We start from the raw sequence: 27,729 nt of genomic DNA on the forward strand, positions 1-27,729 counted from the left end.
CACACCTGAGGGCCACAGACTAGCTTAGGAGATGTGGGACAGGTCACATGGGACACTCGACTGTTTCCTCTAAGTCCTTGAGGCCTCCTTCAGCATCCACTGCATGAGGTTACTGTTCCACTGTGCCCTTCAGCCTTTGCCAGGAGCTTCTTCAGATTTAGGCGGTTATTTTTATGGCATACGTAACAATTGCACATGGATGGAGATTTTGCTGTGACATGCTTCCAAAGGATATTTTCCAGGCGATCTTTTCAGGGGTGGAACACTCATCTTAACAGGTTTACTGGTTTGCCAATTTGCATGGGTCATAAGCTTTGCCTGCTTTGAGTGGGGTCACACTCCCCCTAAAAGAGCAGCTTCATAGTCTGGAAGCGCTCTGGGATCCATCTTCGTTACTAGAGGCTCAAGTGACTTTAGCTGGTAAGCCATTTCTAGACGGGAACCACTTTGTCTATATGCTGGTAACCTCCAAGTTAGATTACTTCAACATGGTGTTTGTGGGGCTGCCCTTGAGGTTGGTCCAGAAGCTGCAGCTGGTGCAAAATGCAGCTTAGTTGCTCCCTGGGGCAGAACATCACCAACACCCCATGGTTGAAAGCTGCTGATTAGGTACTGGGCTAAATTCATGGTTCTGGTTTTGCTGTATAAAGTTCTGTACAATTTGGGACCAGAATATCTGAAAGATCTTGCCTCTTGTCGGGAGGTCCATTCCACATAACACTGGTGTCAGGCCTATAGCCTTGTGGTATCTACCCTTTGGAATTCCATCCCCTTAAATATTATACAAGTGCCTTTTCTGTTGTCTTTCTGGTGCCTACTGAAGACCTTCCTCTTCCATCTAGACTTTTAAGCTGAGATCTTTCCTAGTCTGCACCTAGACTAGGAATCTTCTTTAAGAAGTTTTGTTATTTTATCACTTGTTGCTTGCCACACTGTGTAATTCGTTAAAATAAGTAAATAAAGAAAAAAGCAAGCAGGCTGAAGAATTACTGCAGAAATAAGGCCAATAGTTTTTCATGGTTTATGTAAATAATTTGTGAGTGGGGTGATGGAGCATGAATCCTACCAGATGTAAAAGTTTCTTGCATATGATTTTTAAGAAATACAAACCAGATTTTGTATTTTTTTACTTGCATTAGTTTGAAGTACATATACAGCAGAGGCCTGGTATAGCAACTCTGACTGTAAGTGGCCAACTGTTGATCATTAAGCATAAAGATAGAAAAGAGCCATTTGTTTAGAGTAGCCAGATGTTGTTCATCCAACAAGTCATAAATAGCCATGTGTTATAATGTAGGTTTAAATCGGCCCCATGGCTCCATGAAACCAGAACAGGGAAACTTCCACTTTCATCAATGGGAGCTTCGAAAGTGTTGGGAAAATGCACTGGAAAATGTTCTTGGTGTGACATCATAGAACCTTCCTGCAGATACATCAGAATGACTATTCAATAAACAGTAAATGTTAGAGAAATTCTCTGCAGATTTGTGCAAACAGAAATGGGGCATTTAATTTAATAGGTTTGAGGAGATCGTCTTACCTTCTTTCTAAATCCCCTTCATTTAGGGTGGAAAGAATGTCACATCGTGAATGTTAGGAGAGCCCTCATTCTTTCTATGGCCCAGGTTTCTAGGAGGTTTAAATTTTTGTTCCTCTTTTTTGGGGGCTCCAGGATTTCTACTTCTGTGGTACTAAAGTAAATATTTCATTCATCTGATTTACAAGGCCCTCAAGTGTTCTTGCAGCTCAGTCCTTGAAAGGTTCTGCAGCTTGTGCAATTGATTGGACTTGGCCTTTGATTGAGTCTGTGTGCAGGGAAGTAACTTGGAAATCTGTTGACATGTTCACTATATGCTATTGCATAGATACATTTGCCTCGTTTGGTGCAGCCTATGGTTATCACATCTTCCAAAAGGGTGCTTCTAGAAAATTAGAGAATATAATCCCATGTTTGGGATGAATTGCTTTTATTCATTCCAGAACTGAAGACAGCTTCCGCCCCAGAACTATGGAAGAAAGGAACATTTGATCTTGAAATTCTGCCCTTAGAGGGTCCTGAGTGTGGCATTTCCCCCACCTGTGTTTTGAAAAAGAAAGGGAACCCTTTTCATTCTCCAATAAGCAGAAGCATGAGCCGGCAGATTCTGGTTATTTTCATGTTGCACATGCTACCTGGAGAACAAAACCCTATTTACCATTGTTTACTTTTCAGTTCAGATTTCAATGCGATACTTTTTTGGCTTCTTCAAGTTGCCAGATCTTTGGAATAGGAACCTGGTCTTCTTAAACCTGTCTGTGAGGTATCACCCTCACCTCTGGCTACTGTATAAATACCAATATTATTTTAGCTCTTTTCCGCTGCATTCTAGGATATTTATTGTTGGATTTGGTTGGGAGGAGGGAGGCAGAAATGGAAAGGGGGATTCTCTAGCCATGTCACCCGCTTCTCAGCTGTCACGCTCAGCCAGCTTTTGCTATTAGTGCCCCTTCGTGCATTTAATTGGTCCCTCCTTCCAACAAGACTGACTCCATTTGGGGGAAAATTGGAAATTCAGCTCCAGCGGTTTTTTCAACTTTATTGTAATGTGCTCTGCTGGGCTGGGCTCTGGGAAGGAGCGCAGTGTTTGGGCATGGAGATTGTGAAGTGTCAGTTTTTGGGGGAACAAAACTTTTTTTTCTTTTTTTTTTAGCTGCCCCCTTCTCTGCTCAAGTTCTAATGCTGAGGCTTCTTCTCCTCTCCATTATGATAAGGATAACTACTACTGCCGCTTAAGGGGGGATTTACACCAACTATGTGCTCTTTAGCAAAAATAAATAAATAAATGCATAAGTGGTCTCACAGATTTCATAGTAATTCATTTGGAATTAATATTTCAAGAAGATGTAAGGTTCTACTGAATGTGTTTTTGATCCCCAAACATTCATTTAAGAAGAGTGTAAAATAAAAATGGTGCTCAAGGCTTCCTGGAAATCTATGGGCATTTGGGCTGGGCTGGGGGTGCAATGAAAGGCACTCAGACAGCACATAGTTTTGCTACCACAAAATGGCGATGGCTGCCAACTTGGGCAATTTTAAAGGTGTACTTGGGCAAATCCACAGAGCGTAAGGCTATCCATGCCACTAGTCATGATAGCTAGATATTACCTCCAGCATCATGGGCAGTATGCCTCTGGGGAGCCTAAGTATGGAAAGTGTTGTTGCATTCATGTCTTGTTTGCAAGCTTCTTATAGGCATATGATTGGCCACTGTGAGAATAGGAAACTGGACTAGAGGGCCCTTTGGTTTAATCCAGAAGGGCTGTTTTTATGTTCCAGTATGGAAGTAATATTCCAGTACTTGACTGCCGAAGTGGCTGCTAGAGTAAACTGCTACTATTTGAGTTTTGTAGACACAAGCAAACCGTGGCTTCCCACTCTCCATATTTACAGATTTATTTCTTTGCCATTTTTTTAAAAAAATGTATTCCATCTCTCTTTTTTGTTTGTGTTGCGCACTTCATTATGTTATTTTACCTTCAGGCTATGTTCTGTTCACTTTTCTTCTGTTGAGTTAGGTAGATTTTTCCTATGTGTTTAGCGTTGGTGATCCCTATCTGCACACCAACCAGTCAGGCTCATTCAGGTTTAATATTACTGCCTTTTTTTGTTTCTTCAGGGGCTCAACAGTGTTTTTGAAGTTTACCTGGTGGGAAACAACTCCAACCACTTTATCATCTCTCCAACGTCAATTCAAGGAAAGGCAGATATCCGGATTAGAGTTGCAGTGCCGCTGGACTTTGAGACAATCCCTCGCTACGAATTTTCTGTAAGGATTCTTTTAAAAGATATATGAACAACTTAAGGGAGGGTGAGACATAAGAGAGATACCATCCATCTTCATTGTGGAGAAAGATAATATATGGGAGTGGAGACAGATTTTTGAGTATGGCAAAATTAATCAAGTAGAGTTTGCAGTAAAATAGTTCCAAATTTGAAGTACTCCTTAATGATAGAATGAGCTCCCAGTGACTAACATGATAAAACATCTGATTGCAAGGTGAATTCCTCTAATCAACATTACTATCCGTATAACATGTTTCAAGAGTTCAGGCTTTCACATTTGTTCTCTCAAAAATTCTTACAACAGCCCATTGAAGCAGACCAGTATTATTGTCCAACATTGCAGGTGAGGGATCTGATTGAGGACATAAATGGTGGCTGGTCAGCTGGCACTCTTCATCATAATGCTACACCAGCTAAAGACATCTGTTTTTAAGTAAAGGATGTCTGTGAAACTTCATTTCCACAAACATAGTTGTAAATGTGCTTCTATCCTACTGGACTAGTTCAGATAAACATTACTCTCTTCTCTTTCATAAGCAAATAAGCTTCCAGCCCATTTCTAAGTCCTTTTCTTTTGTCCCTTTACACAGAGTCCCTTTTCCCAGCATCTGTTTTAAGATGTGGCCTCCCTGTGTCATTCCTCTCCAGGTGTACCACTTTATATGAAGTAGTTAAAATGCAGTTTGTGTGTCTTCATAAAGTTTACGGTCCCTATGCCATAGGCCTAGCAGTGGAGGAATTAAGTCATGTGACAGCTGTGCCAGAATAGGCAGATGCTTAATGGAGCACAGCTGCATGGAGTTTGTGCCTACCTTGGTCCTTTTGTTGAACATACCCCATGACAATCGCCATCAAACTTAGCTATAACACCTTCTGCACTTTTATGTTCATTACAGGAGTGACTTGAATGAACATTCCCATTAAAAATAAAAACCAGCCTCCATGTTCTGTGATGAATGACATTGCTTGCTTTATCACAGCGAACTTCCTCCAGTTACTGTTGACATGTAGAAAGAAGTTAATATGGATGAAACTAACAAGTCATGGTTTGTTGTTTGTTATGTTTACTAATGTTGTTGTGTTTACTATCTTTTGTAATTATTCCCTTCTGAAAGCCCTTTCACTGCAAACTAGCTGCCTAGGGGGCAAATGGGCAAGTTATTATTGTTGTTACCTTTTTGAACCACCCTTCTACCCGAGAGATCCCATGGTTTGGAACACAGGGCAACCTGTGAAACCTCTGAACTCTTTGGTGCCTTGAAACTTGTAAAGGACCGAAGTGGATGCTGCATCAACTTGTAAGTGAGTGGACAAAGGTCATTCCTGAATTCGTCCTGTGGGATCAGTACAGAAGGCTTGCAAAAGTTTTCTCTTCTAGTTGTTAACATTTTCCTCCACAAAACTCTTGTAATGAAGAAGACATTCCCAGATCTAATGTTGGGTGTGCCAGTTTGGTCATGCACATCTGACTTACCCAACACCAGTCCCTCACAGGAGTGATGTGTAAAAGTACTACTGTTGTGTGGGGATCATACTAAGAGGAATGGGCCTGAACCTTGGAGACTCTGATATCCTGATGGAAAGCAAACAGAATGAACTCAGCAGGGCCAAAAGTATAGAGGAAAGAATCCTCTGTTGGATGCGTTCTTCTGGATCGATCTTCTGAAAGCAGATGAATAATTGGCCTGCTTTAATGGAAATGATCTTAGCTGACTGTGCTTCATCAGACATGGGTATAAAAAGCAGCTGCCGACTAAGGGAATGTTAGGAGGAGGAACTGTAGGCCCCCCAAAAAACTCAGTGTGCCTATATATTTGACAAGCGTGCATTAGCCTGTCACCTTTGGGAGAATGACATTAAAATGTGGTGTGCATCCCTCACTGTATCATTTATCATGTGTGATTGTCATGTTATTGGGTAATAGGAAAGGAGGTTGGCGTCACTAGGTGCAGGGACAAAATATTAGTGTAATAAGTTTGTTAAAAAACCAGCAAATGTCACATGTGGAGGGGCTTTCACAGCTCTTGCTAATTTGCCCGGTTCATACTGTTTTCACAATATTAAAATTTGGCCAAAAAAGAAGAAGAAAATGAAAAGAGATCTGCTGTGAGCGTTATCTTCCAAAATTTAGGGCCCCAGCTGCAGAAGCTTAAATAGAACACCCCCTCCCTTTTATGTTTTGAAGCTATAAAAGTTTTATGTTCTATAAAACTTTGGTTTAAATGCACCTATCAAGCACTGAAGCTCTTTCCAGATGCCTGCTTCAGCTTTGTCCCAATGTCTGGGTGAGCTGTAAATTTTTCGAAAGTCAAAGCAGCTCTGTAAACATCATGCCAGCAGCCTCTGTTGCTATTAGTCTTGACAGTGGGCCTTTATACACCAGCAAGGAAGCATAAATAAAATCCTGCCTTCCTAGAGCACTACAGGGCATAAAATAGAAATGTAAATCATTGGGTTAAATCCTGCTCGGGTTTTAAAAGTTAAGAGGGTAAGATAGTGGCAAATCCCTATGCCATAGTTCCTGAGGGCATTGATGCTTGTATCACAAACATGACACTGGAACCCACAACTAAAACCTGATAGGCATATTAAAGCTGAAGTGGATGACTTTTCAGAATAAAGGGCAGCATTGGAAATATATAAAGTGCAAGTCTAGGGGCTTCTAGTTTACGTATAATGAATGTGTCTTCAACTCATTTGAAACAAGATGCACACAGTGCTACAAATCCAGTGTGTTCCAGCGTGAATGACTCTCAAGAGCATCATTTGAAGTTAATAAGAGTCCTCTCCAGCCTCCCACAGGCAAACCCTCCCTGCCACCAGTTCCCCAACCCCTCTGAGAGGTACACTTGCTTGGAAGGAGTGGTAAAAACTAGCAAGCTGAGCTAATTGGCAGCAGCAGCAGCAGCACATCCTATTATGAACCAAACCCAAATTAAGCGGGAATCTGGCCATATTCATAATTTCGATTCCCAAACCGGGTCAGTTCATATCTTGAACATACTCTAGTTCCAAAGTTCCTTCCTCACCAATTCAATATTAAGTTTTCAGGCTTATCAGTCTTTTCTGTAGCTTGAAGATTGCAAACATTTTTTTCAAACAAAATGAAAGGTGGGGTGCCTGGAATGCTAGCCGGATTTTATGGACTTCAAAATGTACCTAATGTCCTTATAAGAAAGCAAATGCGTCCAAAATGTAAAGAAAATTGTCAGAATTTCCTTACTGGTGGGATTTACAAATGACGTCACTTCGGTTAGACATGGATTATGCTTTTGATTGCAAGGTTGAGATTTGACTTCCTTGAATAGGGAAATAAAGCTCCAAGGCTCTGGATGTTAAAATCCAGGGGCTGTAACCTGGAAATGTGGCAGTGTAAAGCTGTGAGCTTTTGACTGAAATAATGCTCATGCATCAGGCATATTCAGTGGAATTCTGGTTCAATCCTGATGTGTAGCCTGCCAGCCAAATGCTTGCTGCTGTCATAACAGTCCACTCAAAGAAATCAAGGGACATTTAGAACTGCTCTCTCTCTCTCTCTCTCTCTCTCTCTCTCTCTCTCCCTCTCTCTTAAAGACACAAATTAAATTTCATACTCATCATTTACTCCTTGTTTCCACTCAGCTGTTTGCAAATGAGAGCATGCCAGACCATGTTGGCTTTGCACGGGTGAAGATTAACCTCATCAACGAGAATGACAACCGCCCAATTTTCAGCCAAGTCCTCTACAACATCAGTCTGTTTGAGAATGCTACCGTGGGAACTACAGTTCTGAGTGTTCTGGTAAGCAGAACTCGTACATCTATTCAAAAAGTACATTCCACTGTACCTCTTTCTTTGAAACTCTTAGGTTGCTCAGAGTCTATCACAGAACTATGGATCAGCCCAGAAGTGCATTAGAAAATGATGAAGCTTTCGTTTTTAAAACATTTCTATCCTCTTCATTGTAAAAAAAACCCCAACAACTCCAGAGCAGTGATGATAAAACATAATTCATATGCATAAAGCCAGAAGTCACTTGGGAGTGTGGGCATCCTAATGAAGAGAGCAGACACCTGACTGATTCCCCCAAATGGATTTGCATATCTTTAAGTGAGGTTAGTAAAGGACAACCAGGGATGCAGGTGGTGCTGTGGTCCAAACCACTGAGCCTCTTTGCCGATCAGAAGGTCGGCAGTTCAAATCCCCACAACGGAGTGAGCTCCCATTGCTCTGTCCCAGCTCCTGCCAACCTAGCAATTCAAAAGCACACCAGTGCAAGTAGATAAATAGCTACTGCTGTGGTGGGAAGGTAAAAGGTGTTTCGCGTGCTCTGGCTTCCGTCACGGTGTTCCATTGCACCAGAAGCGGTTTTGTCATGTTGGCCACATGACCCAGAAACGCTGACTCCCTCTGCCTGAAAGTGAGATGAGTGCCACAACCCCATAGTCACCTTCGATTGGACTTAATTTTCCAGGGGTCCTTAGTAAAGGACAATTTCCAGGCAACTAGCAGGGAAGCTAAATGCACTGTTGATTATGAGAGCTAGTGAAGGACATTTCCCATTTTGTACCGCAATCTGGAAGCATGGAAAAAGGAAGCACAGGTCACTCGTGCTTAAGCTTTCTCTCTTACCGCTTCAGTCTGAGGTTATTGGTTGTTAGTTCAGCATACATTGGCAGTCAGATGCTCAAGGTTGTATCCAACACTGCGCAAGTGAAGCAGCAGAACTTCCCATTCTTCCTCACCACCCAAAAATCTGCTCCCTCCAACCCTATCAAGCAGATTTTGAGGGTGTCTGAAGAGCTGCAAGGGAGAAGGGGAAATTTTATCCTCACAACAATCCTATGAGGTGAGTTAGACTGAGAAGCGCTGACTGGCCCAAGTTCACCCAGTGAGTTTCATGGCTGAATGGGGATTTGAACCCTGATCTCCCAGGTCATAGTCCAACACTGTAATGTTTAAACTACGCTGACTGTCAATGACAAGGTCCATGTGACATAACAGAAGTCATAAACTGAAATAAGATAGAGCTTCTGCAGATGATATGTGAGATTTTGAAAGTACTATTAGGGAGAAGGCAAAGGAAGCAGTGCTGATCACAAATACAGGGAGGAAGTAAAAGCAAGAGTATGGAATAGTCAGCACAGGGCCGGTTGGAGACAGGAAAATGTGTGGGACACAGGAGATAAAAGGCAAAAGTCCAGCTGTGCTTGTAGTGTACTGAACATCCTGTGATCTTTGAACCCTTTACGATAATCTCAGGTAGTCAGTTGGGCAGAAGGTACCTTAGGTGATCAGGAATCATTTAGCTGTGGCAAAGACTGTTGCAAATCTGTGATGCTCATTCATTCATATATTTCACTCTTTTGCAAAACATCAGGAAGTGAGGAGTAGATAGAATGCTTTCTAACTGCCTCTGCATTCTGGATTCAGTTTAAGGCCTGTTTGACTTAGCATGATCTACTAAGCCTGGGTAGGGGCAGCAGGAGGAGGGGAAAAACAAAGTCAACTGAGTTAAACGAAGTATCAAGACTTTGCACCCAAATTAGAAGAAGGCAATATATGCATATCTTCCAAATGGGAAATTTAAAAAGTACCCAGGGACATCTTTTCATGATACTCCTTTTCCCAATCTTAACTGCTTGTAATAGAAGCCCAGCATACTTTAATAAATCTAATATTAAGAGGCTCTTGAAAGAAGAAAAATACAAGTAGTTGGTGGTGTCTTTATGCCACTGTTGTTAAATATGCATGAATTCTTCCTCTGGGTTTTTGTTGTGTGTTTTTTGTTTTGTTTTTGCATGTTTTCAACTCACTGGGCCGATTCACACTTTATGCGGCTGGTGCATTTGCAGTTTCTTCGCAACCTGTCTTCTGGTAAATGCGAAGTGTTTGAAGGCAGGGAAGTGTCTGTAAATACATGGGGACATACACTGGACATGTGCCTTGGAGCTACAATGGGTTCTAGTTGTCCAGCCCATGTGTGCTGCTTTCTTATGGGTGATACAGGAGTTCATTGGGAGACGCATAGTTGAGGAATGGGAAGCTTGTCTGCAGTGTAACATGTACCTGCCCTCAGTTAGTCATTTCCCCAGCAGCATGCTCAAACTTACCAGCCCATGTGGTCCTGGGCCGCTACAGTCCCCTACCTCCCATCAACCTACATATGCAAACAGTAGCAGACGAGGAATGTAGAACTCAGACAAAATGTTTCCAAGTGTATGCATGTAAGTGTGTTTATTCTACAAACAGATGGTGTGAAACTGTACAGAGCCCCTGAGCTGTTCCCATCTGACAGTTATTAATATTTCAAACAGATGTTTAGCTAGTCAGGCTGTCAGACACTAAACAATGAGATTGTTACAGCATCTCCCCCCCACACCCCTGCACTTCCAGCTATGCCAGCATTTTAGAGCAAATGCAAAATGCCAGGAGTCGAATCTTCTATGATAAATCAGAATGTATGCAATTAGCATTGAAATCCAGATTGCCCTCCCAGCTGATCCCAAACTTTTAACAGGCTTCGGAAAGTGCTTGTTCGTTTTCTTTGGTTGTTTGAGATGCAACACTCTGCACATGTTAAAAGTGCTGCTTATTTGAAGGATTGTTTATGTACCGTATTTTTCGCTCTATAAGATGCACCAGACCATAAGACGCACCTAGTTTTTGGAGGAGGAAAACAAGAAAAAAAATATTCTGAATCCCAGAAGCCAGAACAGCAAGAGGGATCACTGCTTTCGCTATGCAGCGATCCCTCTTGCTGTTCTGGCTTCTGGGATAGCTGCGCAGCCTGCATTCACTCCATAAGACGCACACACATTTCCCCTTACTTTTTAGGAGAGGAAAAGTGAGTCTTATAGAGCAAAGAATACGGTAAGTGGTACACTCTTTAGACAAAGTTGAATGGTGATGGGAAGAACTCAGTAATCTGCATATTGTGCTACACAATAATCAACTGCTTTGCTTTTCACACACACGTGTTGGTGAGTTTTTAAATAAGTGATTAGTAGCATCTTTTGTTAAAGGCCAGCAAAGCTGGATTTCAACACACACACCCAAAACAAATGCACAAATTACTTGGCAATCTGACTAAGCAATCTCTGAATGACTTAGGCCTTATAGATCTTCCCATATGTTCTGTTACATGTTTAAAGTTATTCTTTATCAGATGTGTCTTAGTCCAATTGTCCGTGGATCACGCTTACATGGAAAAGATGGAGGAAGGAATCTAAATGGACACATGCATCATTGAAAATCCCACACCAGCCATTATGTTTTAGCCATATAGATAGGTGTGAATTATTGGTGTACTCCTAGTGGCTGGTTCTGAATATTTCGCAGTGGGGTTTTTCCGGCAGCTGATGGAATGGTGGGAGGTTTGTGTTTTAAAAAATGTGATTCTTGGAAACAATGCATGGTTCATGCCATAGCTCACTTGTTACTTTGGAGTAGCTGCTTTGGAGAAAAACCAAGATAAAATGTGCCATCTTCTGGGAGGAACCCATGCCAGCTCTTCACATGCCACAAGAGTAATTTGTTGCTTTCCTTCCTCGTGTACTTCCCTTAACAAAGGAGGGGCTCCTGGTGCACTTTTGAAACTCCTATACGACGCCCAAAGTGGTTCGCGTGTGCATAGTTAGAGAGCAGACTGTGCATAAGTTTTAAGGAGTTAATTAGTCTAGACAGATGTAAGCTTGATTCAGAAAGAAGCACACAGATTATGAAAGGCCAGTAAATAAACTAGGTTCCCTCCCTCCGTCTCAATCATATCTTCCTGATTGTCCTGTGTTCCATTTGATTTGTGTAGTTTCAAGGCCCTTTGTGAATGGATGCAGTAATTCTTCATCTGTTTGCTGTAGCTTCCTTTGTGCTTTGTGAGTTCTGCCTAATGAGGGTGGTCCCTAGGATACAGGAGTGTATGTGTCAGCCTTTCCTGGTGACAGCAGAGTAGCAGCTGGCACCGCTGCACAAGCCTACCACAGTTTTCAGGCAAAGACATGGGCAGTTTTAAAAATGCAAGGCCCAGGAAGGGTGGTGGTGGTTCATAGATACTTTAGCACTCTACCTACTGTGCCAAGGAAGTGTTTGTTCCTAGAACTTTTGGAAATGTTGAGGGGTGTTTTTTTGGTCTCCCTTCTGACACACTTTGACTCAAGTTGCTACTATTTAGATGCTTGGGTCTCAGGGTGCAACTGAGAGCCTAGCCTATATGGTCCAGTGGATACTGATCTTAGCGACCCAATTCAGGCTCCACCTCTGTCATGGGCTAATTTGACAAGTTACTATGTGGTTTGCAGAATCATATCCTGGCTTAATAAGGTGGGATGTACACAAGTTGCTTGTGGGTGAACACAGCCTCTTCACTGCCACTTTGTGCCACTCTGTGAGCAAACAGCTGAACAAACCAGAATTCAGTTTTTAATCAGAGCGTCCAGTTATGCGAAAACTTGGAAACTAGGGTTAGTGGCTTCTAAATAATAATAATAAGATACGATGTGAAGTTTGCATAGTGTGGATATGTCATAAAGATAAAGGCAACAACTTTCACATGTGGTGGGGTATATAAAAAGGCACATTTTGGCAAATGGTAACGTGAGATGCTCAGGGAATTGTTACAGATACAGATAAAGGTAGAACCACCTTTGTGCTTAGTATTATTATTATACACAAAGAGATGAGAGTGCAAAGAAGTAATAAAACACAGGGTTTTGTACATAGTAACCATTGCAAGGATATTATATGCTAAAATCTGGAAAAATAACAGAACACCGAAGATTTAATTCAGAAAAGTTGGGAAATAACAAAGTTAACTAAGATGTGGCATCCTTATGAAATTGCTAGAGAGGAAATAAGCAGATTACAAAACTGGGTATTATAGACATAAGGATGGACTGTTTGCTGCCATAAATTGCATTTTTTTATACAAGTGTGTGTGTGTGTGCACGCGCGCATGTGCGCGTGTGCATGCATGGGTTAACTCAGACAAGACAAATTTAACATGTTGCTTATTTGTAAAAATAGATACAGAAATAAATATATACACAAATGGATCACTTTTTGTAAGTTTGTCTTGTTTTTTAGCTTGTTGGTTCTCTCCCCCCCTTTTTGTATGTTTCAGTATTTGCTTAAGTTAAATAAATACTTATATAAGCATAAATTTAATATGTACTTGATGATTATATATTATTGTACTGTACTGTTTATAACTGTATTTCCAAATGTTTAATAACATTTATGTAAAAATATATCCCGTCTTGTGTGTAAGCTATTAACCATTGTTTCCTGGTTCACATGTCATGGGAAACAATGGGTAACAGCCGAATCAAGGCCTGTTTTGTTACTCATTTGAATGGATGTAAAGCAAAATGGTGGGCAGGAGGCTATGTATGAGTTGATGCATTCTGCTCATTCATATCCTGGCTTGTTAAAACCATGATCATGCAAATTCACCCATTTCTCTCCATCTGCCCCAGATCCCTCTCTCTAAAATAGCAATAGTAACCAGCTTCACAAGGTTGCTATGAATGGCGCAGCAATTTGCTAATTCAAAATGCTTATTAGCATTCTACATGGATACAGTGCATAGTGTTTGGGAACTGGAAGACCCTAGTTTAGATCCTCGTTCTGCTTTGGGTGAGCCTCTCTGTGGCTCAGTTTCAAAAGGAAACGGGGGCTTAGACATTGTCTTACATTGAATAAGTGTTGCAACCTTAACATGTAGATGAATGGTAAACGTGAGCAGAAACTGGATGTCATCTGGGAGCCACTGCAGGTAGGCTTACGTTCCCATTTTAAAAAAATATTTGAACCCCCTCTCTATCCCTAGAAGCATAAGGGCTAAGGCAGTAGTTTAGGTTCACAACAATCCTGTTAATCAGGTTCTGCTGAGAGAAGATGGCCACTCAGTGAAATACAAAACATGGGTTTGAGCTCAAGTTTCCAATAGCCAAAGTCTAGTACTATAATATGGTCTGAAGCTCAACATCAAAAAAACGAAGATCATAGCCACTGGTCCCATCACCTCCTGGCAAATAGAAGGGGAAGAATTGGAGGCAGTGAGAGATTTTACTTTCTTGGGCTCCATGATCACTGCAGATGGTGACAGCAGTCACGAAATGAAAAGATGCCTGCTCCTTGGGAGAAAGGTGATGGCAAACCTAGACAGCATATTAAAAAGCAGAGACATCACCTTGCCAACAAAGGTCCGTATAGTTAAAGCCATTGTTTTCCCAGAAGTAAAGTATGGAAGTGAGAGCTGGACCATAAAGAAGGCTGATCGCCAAAGAATTGATGCTTTTGAATTATGGTGCTGGAGGAGACTCTTGAGAGTCCCATGGACTGCAAGAAGATCAAACACATCCATTCTGAAGGAAATTAGCCCTGAGTGCTCACTGGAAGGACAGATCCTGAAGCTGAGGCTCCAAAACTTTGGCCACCTCATGAGAAGAGAAGACTCCCTGGAAAAGACCCTGATGTTGGGCAAGATGGAGGGCACAAGGAGAAGGGGACGACAGAGGACGAGATGGTTGAAGTGACAAACATGAGTCTGACCAAGCTGCGGGAGGCAGTGGAAGACAGGAGTGCCTGGCGTGCTCTGGTCCATGGGGTCACGAAGAGTCGGACACGACTAAACGACTAAACAACAACAACAACAAGTACTATCTACTGCTGACTTTCCACCTCTCCTATTTAGGCCTGGGTATATGAAATGTACCAGAAAAGGGAAAAAAGAACCTCACCAGTGATGACAAATGACCATGCCTTTCTGTAGCGTTTCACCCCACTCAAGTCTCTGACGGCAGAGAAACTGCTGCCTTTTTTCACTTATAAATCAGCTATGAAGCAACGGAGATTGCAAGCAGCAGGGATTCAATGCCTCCTTTTCCTTTCCACTTCCAGCTTGCTCTGCCTCCTTTCCTCTTTACAAGTTCAAACACACAGCTCCACAGGATGCTCTGGGTAGAGATGCAGTTGGCCTGTGGAAGGATTTATATAGTTTCCTGAAATATTTTTACCTCTGGATTTGCGTGCTCTCTCTTTCGCGTTTCCCCCGCAACTCTTCTGATCCCCATTTTCTTTTCCTTATTTTGCATTCATCTCTTCAGTTCCATTGTGCTCATCGTTATCATATGAGATTCAGGAAGTGTTTTGTTTGCAGGTGAACAGCTGGACAGCACAGGCTTTAAGGCAGCAGCTTCTGCAGCCTGCATGGGAATGCAGAGGATGCCTCTAGGCAGGCCTCATGCTACGAAGACTTGTTTTCAAAAGGTCTGCTTTGCAGATCTAGGGCTAGAGGTACCCTGTACCAAATTTAACATGGTTAGCAATACCAAGGCAATACCAATATCAATGTATTGCCAAAGAGAAGCTGGTTCAGCCTCCTCAGCTACATGGCAAGCTCTGTTTCCTCTCTCTGTTTGCTTCTCAGTCAGCACATGTGCATTTTCCTCAGCAACACAATCAAAATAGAATTGTTGTTCAGCTTTTTAGGCTTTAGAGGAGAGGCTTTAAGCTCTTGATGCTGAACTTGCAGCAATAGAGTTGTACACTGTGTCATTCATACTTTGTTTTTGAGTGTACAACCCCTCTTCCATCAATCTATCAAATGAACAGAAAAAGCAACCTCATTGTAAATGGAAAAAATGTTCCCTGGCTCCTGGACAAAATACTCCCTGAGATTCAGGGGAGAGTGTCAAAGCCCCCTCCCCCCCTCCCGCCAAATGTTGATTTAGGGTGCTCTTTGCTTTCTCAGCATCTCCTGCTCCTGGAGGCTATGAAGTTTACAACAACCAGCTTGCTCAAGAAGTGTGAAATTCGCTCTCGTTGACCTTTCTGTTATGTTATTAAAAGGTTTCATGGCCGGTTGTTCAGGGTAGGGTAAAGGGAGGGGAGCACTTGCTATTTCAATAATGACTGCAGGATGGGACAGACCGTACCAGTTTCTACCTGAGCCATGGTTAGTAAAAGGCACAAGTTTTATTTCTACCCTTTTGTTTTTGCTCCTTATTTATCACTAAAATAAAAGTCGGATAGGAATAATTGGTGCTACTAGTGTATCTGAAGAAGTGTGCATGCACACGAAAGCTCATACCAAGAACTAACTTAGTTGGTCTTTGAGGTGCTACTGGAAGGAATTTTTTTATTTTGACTGGTGCTACTATGACACCTTTTGCTTCTTATCTTGGGTTTCCATTCAACTATATATCCCTCTCTCTCTCAATCAAAGGCAATGGATAGAAGTAATGCTGACATCTTGGCCTTGCTCCATCCTGAGTTTGTGAGCAGCATTGGGAGCCAACAGACAGTTGCCAACCTGCTCAGGCTCCAGAGTCCCCATGTCTTGGCAGTGATGAACAGTTGTATTAATTCATACAGCTGTCTGCAAATCAGAAAAGCTTTCGCCGTTCAGTGATGCTGCGGGCACTAAATGCGAGTGACTGATTTCGGCATAGCAGGGGTGTAGTGTCGCTCGGAGCTTACATCCTTACACTTCAAATATCTGTTCCTCCTAAGCTTGAAGTTGCAGAATCAAATTATAGGATAAAGCGAAGTGGTGTTAATCCTCACAGAAGACTCATGCAGACCGAAACACTTATATCCCTGGATATGTGGATGCTTGGGCTTTTACTGGCTGGGAGTGTGAGTGAGTAGTGGAAAGCAGATAGAGGCTGAGGTTTGTTCTGCTGCTTTTAAACAAATCAAAAAGTTGGAGGAAAGCGAGTTTACTTCTTTTGTGACAGCATGCCTTTCACTTGGTTTTGGAGGTCTTAAGTGCATGATCACTCAAGAGACCGCTACTTTGCAGGTAGACCCTGACCCCCTAATCCTTCTCTCTGCTTGATTTGCTCCCAGTGTAGCTTGGTAGATTAGATTCAGATCAGTTGCTTTTGCCTGCTTGAATCTCATGATACCACACTTAACTTCTTTTAAGCTCTCTGGAGGTCTGCTTTTGATTCCCCACCTATTTCTTCATTCCTTTGTTAAGGAACAATGACAAGTAGAGACAGAGAGGTAGGTCACTAGTGCAAATTTTGGGGCAATGTGAGAACCAAATGATATTTGTGTTCCAATCTGCATATTAGTCCAGGCAAATCATGCCAGGTCACTTAAAAATGAAGCCATTGGTCCCAGTTAGTAGCTCTTAATATGCATCTATTAGTTCAAATTCTGAAGTATTTTACAATAACTCCAGCAAGCAGTTTATCTACTGGGTTCATCCTAGACACAAGAAGATGGTAGAGCTGATAAAAATGGGACCAAGGCTTAGACATTGGTTAAGCTTAAGCTCACCAGGCTTCATTTGTGCTATAGGTATTCAATGCTCAACCAAACAGATGACATCAGTACTTATCCTACCCTGGTCAGACTTTTCAGAATGTTTTCTTCTTCTGAAAACACCTTTCTTCGAGCTATGTGTGGATGGGAGCAACAGGACTGCTATCAAGATGTACATACAGCATCCCAAATAGCAAAACAGTGGTGGTGGCTTATTGCAAAGCAAAATCATAGGAACGACACACCATGTATAAGGAAGAGCCCTGCCAATCAACCCACACATCATGCTGAGCAAATCAAGAGCTCCAGTGGCTGGATTCTGGAACTGCAATAGCCCACAAGGTGTTTTTTTTTTGTCTTCCTCCGTATTGGCATTGAGGACAAGAATGCTGTGCTGGAACTGGCAAGCCTGAATTCAAACCATACTGATCATATCTGGATATTAGCTATGATGAAATCTGATTTACAAAGAGTACCGTATGTTCAAATCCACATGTTCCATTCTTATCTCTGTAGGTAGCAATGGGCATGTTTCATAGCAGTCAGTTTCCACACTCATAATTTCTCTCACCTCTGTTGGCAGGCACTTACATGTGCAGACACCCTCCATGTCCTATGAGAGACATGAGAGACCCCTTATCTCAGGGGTAGAATATTATTTTGCATGTAGAAGATCCAGGTTCATCTCAAGTTAGAAGCATCAGGTGGCAAACGATAGGAAGGACCCCTACCTGAAGCTTTTTTTGAGCTACTTCCACTCACATTGGACAGTATTTAATGGGCAAAATAGGTTGCCCTGGTAGAATGAAACTTCCTATCTTTTATCTGCTTATGTCACCTTTCATATTATAAGAGCATAACTTGAAACAGCCTCTAGGAATTTAGTAGCAAAGTAAATGTGTTAATTAACTTTTTGTAGCACCTCTCATAGGTCACTTTTAATTTAGTTGACAAAGAGTCTCACGTTAACCTTCTTTTGATCTTCTGCCTTTCTAATTTCCACCTTGGTTTCACACAAGGGACAAGAAAATTGATCTTGTGCTGATTCCTCCCCCTCTCTCACCAGCAATATAGGAATGTGAGTTGACAAAAAAAAAGTCATAATGCAGTTGTCCCACACTGGGAAGGAGATCAGTGCTCATCAATAAATAAATATTTAAAATACAGATCACTTTCTCAATCAGTTGAGGCATTGCACCAGAGACATTGGCTTTCTAGAGGCTCTCACCACTGGTTTTATCTGCTTCTTCTGAAGTATCTACCTCCCAAATTTGTTCATGGGGCTTTGCTGTGCCCTTGCATGGCCACTTAAATATCACCAAAGAAGGGGAAATGCTTCACTTTAAAAAGGACCAAAAAACCAATTTGCATGTGCTAATTTGCATGCATGGATGTGAATTTAGAAATAATTGCTATAATCCAAATAAAAATGCATAACTTCTTTGTTGTTGTTGTTTAGTCGTTTGGTCGTGTCCGACTCTTTGTGACCCCATGGACCAGAGCACACCAGGCACTCCTGTCTTCCACTGCCTCCCGCAGTTTGGTCAAACTCATGCTGGTAGCTTCGAGAACACTGTCCAACCATCTCGTCCTTTGTCGTCCCCTTCTCCTTGTGCCCTTCATCTTTCCCAACATCAGGGTCTTTTCCAGGGAGTCTTCTCTTCTCATGAGGTGGCCAAGGTATTGGAGCCTCAGCTTCAGGATCTCTCCTTCCAGTGAGCACTCAGGGCTGATTTCCTTCAGAATGGATAGGTTTGATCTTCTCATCTCCTCAGCCTGCTGTTCAGGTACTAACTCTCGATGGGCATCTTCAAGACCCCTTCCTGTCAGTCTTTATCTTTCAACTGGATTTGAATTGACAGCCCTTATGACAGAGGGCTGTCTTCTGTAAAGTAAGACACAGGATCTTGCAGTTGCAATAAGTTCTCTCTGCTGACTGAAAATAAGTAAGAGATAGTTTGGTTTAGCAGATATGAATATACTTGGAAGTTTTGGCTAGCAGCTGAAAGTCTTCTTCCCCACCTGTCTCCTGCTTTTCTTAATCCACCCCACTTCTGGGTCTTCAGCTTATTTGAGTAGAATTTGCAATCATTGCTGCTGCCCAGTATTTCTGGGCCCATTGTATTCTGGATTCAAGTCATCATCTAAGAGTTTCTTCAAAGGACATGCTTCTCTGTGTCTATTTTCCATCACAAAGAATAACATGATGTTGCACAACTGCGCAGATCAAATAAAAGAAGAGAAATGCTGTAGGAAGTTTTTTATATATAAAAAAATATCTCAGGAACTACTGAGATTCAATTCCATTAATTCTAATCTGTTCTAACCATGGGAAGTCCGTTCACCTTTTCTGGTGGGCGGCATTGCGGCCAAGCATCTGGGCCTCTGCAATGATCCAGCTGGGGGGCAAAGATTGACGCCCCTCTTGTGCCGTCCCAGCTGTGTCACTGGCACTGGGCAGGGTTGGCCCCGCTGACCAATCAGCACCAGCAGGGGGCGTGGCCACAGGGAACTTAATCCATGGCGCAGCCAAGGGAACTTCCTCTCTTGCCCTTCGCCGAATCTGTTTTGAACTGTTTGGTTCGGGGTCGTAACGGCACATTGTACTCAAACATATGTAACAGAGCAAACATGCATTTGAGCCCTGGGAAAAGGATAGCTGTGAGGGCATAATTTGGAGTAGAGGTGTGGAAGGCAAGAAAAGGTGAAGGCATCTTCTACACAAACCGGTGCATCTCTGCTCAATATTTATCCTTTCCAAAGCGACGTTTTGTCATTTTGTTTTTTAAACTAATGTTGTTAGGATTCTGTTACAAATATTTGTGTGTAATGTATCATCATTAGCCCCTCAGAGAGCGGAAGGGAGAAGCCCAGGGGACTTTAAAACTCTCCTGCTGGTGAGAAGCAGTGGGAAACTGCAAACTTTGATCTGTCTAGCTAAAAGTCAAAAATATACAAATATACATGGTCCTGTTGAATCCTCACTTTGTGGGACCCACTGGTTCCTGGACCATCCTTTTGCTTATATTTCATAGAATCATAGAACTGTAAAGTTGGAAGGGATCCTGAGGATCATCTTGTCCAACCCCCTGCAAAGCAGGAATATGCAACTGCCCCGTGCAGGGATTGAGCCTGCAACCTTGACGTCTTCAGCTCTGCTCTAACCAACTGAGCTACCCTCTCCTGGAGAAGGTATCTATGGGAAATGCTTACTTAGTCAAGTGTAAGCTCTGTCTCTTGAAGGCTGCCTTGAACACTATCACCTTCCAACACTCCCCCCCCCCCCGGATTATTCTGTGGATTTGGCTCATTACAGAGGAGGCACTATCTCGACTGGGCTTATTTTTCTGGGCTAAGACTTCTATACTGCCAACAACTTGAAGGTTGTCTTCTGTTCCCGCCAGCAGTACTGTTGGGAGGGTTCCAGTACATCTCCTTCCCTATCTGAGGGCCTGCTGATGTTACATTCCTGCTTCATGATGGGAAGGGTGGATAGATACAAAGTGAAGATATTTCTGACATCAAATTCACAGCACACAACCTCTTTGTTGCCAAAACGGAAATGGAAATGTGATGCTTTTTCTGTTCACAACAGCTTACTGCATTTTATTGCCTGCCCACGTGTCTTAGGTCCTGGTGGACAAATAAGAGAAAGTTGGGTGCATGTCTCGAATCAAGGCCAACCCCATGATAAACATATAGTACAGGTGAATTCTGTGGTTCCCTGCAACTCATATTTCTATTAAATGGCTGTCAGTGTTTCTCCCCTGCTAAGCATATTGGAAACCTTTAAGCTGACAGCCCAGATCTGCTTTTACAAGTGTGAAATGAGGAGAAATATAGCAAAAAAAGAGTCCATAGCTTTCTCTGTGTCCTCCAAGCTGCCTGCTGTGCTCTTCCTCACCTTTCTCCTCATCCCACACTCCTCCCCACCCCTCCTGCCTACCTCCTCTCTCCATTGGCATCTTAATTGATCTCATTGTTCACAATCCCCCAGAGTCCCTGAGACTCCAGCTGTGCTTAAACAGAACAAAATCTCTTCCAATTTCCCCCACCATTTAAAAGAAAATTGAATTCTTTATCTGCAGTAAGAGAGGAAAACCTGCAAACATGTGAAACAGTAAATAGTTAAGTAATCAAAGGAGAGAGAGGGAGAGGTTCCAAATGGTCTGGAAAGCTAAACACAAATGGATTTTGTGGAGGTGGGGGTAGGGGACGCTGGGCTCTTTGTTCCTTTTAAATATTCTTATCCATTCACCTCTGTAAATAAAGTGAAGGGAAAGAAGGGAGAGGAATTACTAGGTAGCAGAGTGACTGACAGATCTAAGTTCTCGTCTGTCTGTCATAGCCCAGCACTCTTTGGTTGTGTTTATCTCCTTAATCTAAATATCAATCCGTAAAACCAGAATGGGATGGAATAGGAATCATGACAGCACAAGCGCTAAAGAGAAAGAGAGAGAGAGAGAATTATTGCAGCTTTCATTGCAGCTATGTGTCCTGATGGAGCTGTCAGGATAAATACACAGTTTCGGAGTCCAGAGGTGGGAGGGAGGGCCGAGCAAGAAAAATGAACGAGAGAAACCAGTGGACCTACATTTGTACTTCTCCAGATGATATCCTTTGGAAAACAAGCGATCAAGAGAATATTGTGATTTAGCCGGGGGGGAGGGGACACAACCTGTTTTCCACCCCAAATTACTTTTCTGCTGTGCTAGCACTTTGAAGACAACTGCGAGTTTGGAAAAGTTTTAGTTCAAGGTGAGATATCTATTCAAGCTGTCGACCAGTTAGAGGACAGAGTAAGAATAGCCTAGCTCTGTTGGGCCAAGTTCCATCCAGGGCTCCTCCACTCTTAACACTTGTCCCTTAACTCTTTCCTCTGGGACACCCCTCTTTGCTGCTGAATTAGAGCAAACATTGATTGGGTTTTCTGCGGATTAACGTTTGCTCTGATTCAGCGGTAAAGAGTGGGTTTTCCTGGGGGAAGAAGCAGGGCAAATGGAAAGCCGTTTGGACCCATGTCTAGAAAGCACAGGACAAGCAGAACTACTCTCCTCTGTGCTTTCTAGACATGGGACAAGCAAAGTGTGGATGAGCCCCATGTCTTTCTCAGGGCCTGCTCTGGGAAGCTCACATGGAAGGACAGCACCCAAACACTGGGTATTCAGAGGGATGCGGCTGCTTTATATGGAAGCTCACATAGCCATTCACAGATTTATCCTCCGTGAGTTGGCGCACCCCTCCTAAAGCAGTGGTTCCCACCCCTCACTTCCAAAACATTTGCAGATTGATGGGAATCTTGGTGGATCACTTAACAGGTTTCTTTCTGCCTGAGGTTTAGCAGTTGTAATGCACTGTGCTAGGTGCTAAAGTGTTGTGTGTGTTTTTTAATATAATGGAACTTGAATTTTAATGTAATAAGGAATACAGGAAGCAATAAAAATAGAGCTGAAAAGGAACATGAATATTTTACTGCTGTTGAAGTGTCTGTGGGGTTAGCCAGTGTGGTGTAGTGGTTAAGAGTGATAGACTCATAATCTGGGGAACCGGGTTCGCATCTCCACACCTCCACAAGCAGCTGCTGGGTGACCTTGGGCCAGTCATACTTCTCTGAAGTCTCTTAGCCCCACTCACCTCACAGAGTGTTTGTTGTGGGGGAGGAAGGGAAAGGAGAATGTTAGCTGTTTTGATACTCCTTTGGGTAGTGATAAAGCAGGATATCAAATCCAAACTCTTCTTCTTCTAATGCCAGATAGCCAAATTTAATTACTTTTTTTAAAAAAATGGAATGCTGCTCGTCTGAAGCGGAGTTGCTATTCTTTCCTCTGAATCCAGAGTGGGCTGCATTTTTCCAATGAGGATTCAACACATTTCTGGGAAGACGAGCTCTCATGGGATGAAGTCTGACTCTCTAGATCAGCAGTTCTCAACCTGTGGGTCCCCAGATGTTGTTGGACTACAACTCCCATCATCCCTAGCTAGCAAGGCCAGAGCTGAGGGATGATGGTAGTTGTAGTCCAACAACATCTTGGGACCCACAGGTTGAGAACCGCTGCTCTAGATCTTCCCTGACCACAAAATGCCACCTTGCACTTTGTGCCATTGCTCCATGGTTCCATCCTGCGCAATAGTTTCATCTGGGTCTTACCAAGGTGTTCCCTGGTCTTCTAGCTGAGATTATTTAATTAATGAAACTGGGGGTTGAATCTGGGGTTTGTTGTATGCAAAGCATGGTCTATAGCATAGCTGTTAACTTTCAGATTTGAAAATAAGGGATCAGCAGCCTCAAAAATAAGAGATCAGCAGCCTCACCTGTCCCAGGGACAGTCTATGGGCTATCTAACAATCTGGGATAGCAGCGGGAAACAGCGCTGGAATAAGGGAATCCCCCCCCCCAAAAGGGAAGGTTGACAGCTATGGTCTATAGAGTGCTAGGCCAGGGGCAGAGCGAATGCTTTCTGTTCGGAAGGTCTCAGGTCCAGCCTTCAGCATCTCCAAGTGGACCTGGGAAACCTTGGGAGATCTGCCGCCTGTCAATGTAGACAACGCTGAGCTAGGTGGAACCATTATTTTTGACTCTCTGCAAGGCAGCTTCCTAATCTTTTCAGCCTGAGTGCCTCTATCAGCGTCCCTGGCTGGGGGAGACTCCAGGTTGCCTCATAATCTCAGTTGCTCAAGCAGGCTGGGGCTTTTAATGGTGGCAGAGGGGAGAAAGAAGAGCTAAGGACTGCACGGATGAGCTGTTCTCGCAAACGTTTCAGAGTTCGTTGTGGTGATTTATGTTTTCTTCTTTGGACTCTGACCTTAATTTCTTCCATTTTGCTGGGCTGTAAAATTCATTAGAGACCTAACAGCGGAGTGATTGAGATGTCAGCCAAGCTATTGTGTGGTTATTTAATCTATCAGATATGCCGCTTGCCATTTAAGCGGACAACAAGAGAATATGAAATCAATACGGTTCATTAGCAGAGAACCTGCTGCTGGCCCAGCCACAGAGCTCCAATAAAACCTGGTGAGGCGAGCATCTAAATTGTCCCAGTGTCACCTTGGCCGGGGGGGGGGTGGCGGGGAAGAGAAGTAAAATGGGGTTGGGGGGAAGTGTGAAACCTCTGTCTTAACAATTATTTCTTTGCTGTGCAGCTGCTAACAATGTAATATGTGCCATTGACTAAATTTTCCAACTGTAATCCCTAGCTACGGGCAGCCTTGCTGCAGTAAATTACTCAGTATAGAATCGAGGGGTCTGCTTTCTTGCCAACTCTGTGAACTGCACTAGCAGCTGATGTTAAGGGGGCTGCTGTTATAAAACACAATCAAAAGAAGCTGGGACTTCCCCCCCACCTTCCCATCACCTGGAAGAAATAGTAGAAGAAGCTCTGTAATTCCGAGGGAGGTTGATTGGCCATTTTCCCCCTGCCAGTCTCAGCGGAGTTGTCAGGTTGTTAGTTTAGCTTTAATGTCTGTATCCATTGAGGCTCTGCAATCTCAAGTTTCTCAAGGACCACTTTGACATTTTAACAGTGTCTTCCTTTTAGTTATTCTTTCCACTTCTCTGTCCCCTGCCTCTTTCTTCTCGGCTTCTCTTTTCTCCAATCAATCACCTTTATCCACCTCCGCTCTAATAATCCTGGTAAGCAGGTCGGGTCCAGTTGTTCCTGATTGTAACTTCATACATTTCCAAAAGCACCGAGAGAGGGAGAATAATGCTGAAAATTAAGAAGAATGTACATTTTCACTTCCCCCACCAAGTTTGTGATAATGTTAAGTGGGACCCCTATTCATTGCTAATTTGCTTTTGAGCACTTGATGTTTGTAGCGCCAGGTCCCCCCCCCCCTTCCATTCCTGGATCTATAAAATGCTAGCTAGCAATCAATATATTGCCTCCCTGTTGGGAGGATTTAAGGACCTAAATAAGCATTGCACTCAAATATGTGCAACAGAATTCTAACAGTTGGCTCCTTTGTTTTTGTTTTAAGAAAAAAATATACTTTAGGATAGGGGATATTTGGAGAAGGAAAGTGGTGTAGAAGAATGCTTAATTCTCTCCCCACCTGACACTCCTCTACTCTTAAGTTGCACCCACCCACATGGGGTAACAATTGCATCCTTCCAGACCTTAACATCCAGTGAATGGTTTTGGAAACTGCAGCAGAGCAGAGGAGATTGCCTGGCAGCTGAAGAAACTGAGCCACATTTCCCCAGTCCTTTCTACAGCTGCCACCCTGGTCTTGTCAATGAAATGGGGACACTCATATGTTCCTCACATGCTTGCTTTGACCTTTGCCGCTAAAGCTGAGTTGGTAGGATTCTCCCTTCTCCCATAATTGGCATGCTATAACACAGCATTCTCCCTTCTCCCATAATTGGCATGCTATAACACAGCGTGAAGGCAGTAATTATTTTCCATGCTAACAATCCTTTTGGCCTGGTACAAGCTGGTTGGAATTTGACCCCACTTCCCCGGAAAGGCCTTGTCTGTTATGAAAAATCTGAGAGTTGTTCAGTGTCCTTTAGCTTCTTTAGGTGTCTTTGCATAAGCACCTAATGTTTCTGTCTGCCTGATTAGTATTTATAGTCAAACAGGGCAGATTGGTGTTTGGGAGACAGAAAGATAAGGTTGTGTGACACAGTACAAGAGTGGCAAATGACCTTTAGACAATGCTCCCAGCCCTGAGGTCTAGTGTCATTCCTTCTGTGTACTCTGGAGAGCAAAGTAATTTACTTACATGACATATGCACTCCTCTCCATACAAAGAAAATATTGGAATAAACTAAGGAACTCTGAAACTTGTAGTTTCTTGGGAATCTAGGATGGTGCAGTTCTCTTTCTCTCAAATAAAAGGCCTAGACCTTCCTCATCTCTCTGTTCTAGAGGATGACTTGTATTGTTGCTATTTTGTTCCAATAAAGCTTCTGATTGGTAAATTGCACTGTATTTTAAAATATCTGGACATATAGGGAGGGAATTCAACATTGCACTTCAATGAATGTCCCATTTGCACAAGAGGTATGATTCCTACCCATCTGCTCCCCATATGCTGATCTGGAGGTTCTCTTGAGCGCCCCACTGCCACCACCAATGAGTGGCAGGACATGAGACATGCTGGGGAAGGGGAGAAAGCCCCATTGCACAAGCAGAAGTCTTCGTGTTGGGGTTCCACAGATGAGGCTCCTTAAGTGAATGCCACCCATAGGGTTGTATTCAGTGTGTTTTCAGGACTACCCTATTCTTGTGAATGTGATATGTATTAACTGATCTTTATTCTGAATTTTAAGGTGTTGCAACCCACCCTGGGACCTGCTGGTGAAGAGTAGGCCTCTTAACAATAATGGCCATGCCTATCTTTGGCCCATTTATTTCAGTGGGACTTTGAGTAGGACTGAGTTGAAGACAACTACTAGATACAGGAAAGTATGTGGACATTCAGAGTCAGGGAAATAAGTTTGTGCAAACCTCTTTAAGCATAGCCTGTATAGTTTATGCATTTTCCCCATGGGAACTGGCATACAGGCCAGGGGCCCCTGGATTTCCAGGCTTGGGTATATTGTGCCTCATTCTACCTACGATTGACCCCTGATCTGTGCGTGTTGCATGTTTCCCGTATTCCTTTCTGTGTTCCTATTTCTTTGCTCATCACCCCACGTAGTATCACCAGGAGGTTGGCAGGCAGCAGGAAGCGATGAGAATCATGGCAGGTCACTCTGATGCCTTGACAGGTTTTTGACAGTCAGTAATTGCTTTCCTGCTACAGCTCTTTTGAGCAAAGAGTTTCTGGCCAAAGCAATTTGCTTCCCATCAATTTTTATTCCCTCGTTTTTAAATAAAAAACCTCCTCCAACAACAACAAACAAACTTGGAAACCCCTTTATTTAGCAGGCCTGGTGTCAATTCTCTTTGCAAGGGCACCCTTGTCCTGCAGAGAGTGACATATTAAATGGAATTCTCCCTCCCCGGAAACACCTGTTATGGCTCTCCTCCCTCTCCCCCTACCAATGGTATGCTCCGCATTAGCTTTCAATTGCTGCTAATAAGCTTTACTGAAAGACTCTAGGGAATGTTTATTTGTCATGCACCCTTCCTCCACAGGCAGGGCAGTATATTATTATTCTATGAGGTTATCCTCACAAGGAAAAGCTGAGAGAATGGTGAAATACTTGCAAGTACCTGCTGACCAAGGATTTGAACCTAAGTCGACCTGGTCCAAAACCAATACACTAACCCAGGGGTTGTCAACCTGCTCCCTACCACCCACTAGTGGACATTTTAGGGTTCTAGGTGTGGGTAGGGGGTTCTACAGCACAACTGAATCCTCCTTCCATCGAGCACTGGTGGGCAGTAAGGAAATTTTACCATCAAGAAAGATGCATTAGTGAGCGGTAGGTATAAAAAGGTTGACTACCCCTGCTCTAACCATGACAAGTGGGAGTTGGCTAGGATCCTGCAGGATAAGGCTATAAAGTTGCCTAAGCAACTGTCATTTGAAGGAACTGAATATGATTCTCCCATGGATTATTTACTGGGAACGATGTATAAAGCCAAGCTCCCAGCACACTCCTTGGGAGTCTCGTCCCCCCCCCCCCCGAACCATGTCAACGATCTAAAGTGTTTTCCAAACTCTTTGTCTTACACTAGGCAGAATTACCTTACAGA

The 27,729-nt window shown here is 43.0% G+C and overlaps 1 protein-coding gene across 1 annotated transcript in view; it reads left to right on the forward strand.

Moving 5' to 3' along the window:
- CDH23 (cadherin related 23) overlaps nt 1-27,729 on the forward strand; it is a 402,434-nt gene that overhangs the window by 200,988 nt on the left and 173,717 nt on the right. The window contains exons 12-13 of the mRNA XM_082222023.1: nt 3,657-3,806; nt 7,445-7,603. Of these exons, the coding sequence (XP_082078149.1) occupies nt 3,657-3,806; nt 7,445-7,603 (309 nt within the window). The remainder of the gene's footprint in view (nt 1-3,656; nt 3,807-7,444; nt 7,604-27,729) is intronic.

This window comes from Podarcis vaucheri, assembly GCF_965113315.1.
Source record: "Podarcis vaucheri genome assembly, chromosome: 5".
Taxonomy (NCBI): Eukaryota; Metazoa; Chordata; class Lepidosauria; order Squamata; family Lacertidae; genus Podarcis; species Podarcis vaucheri.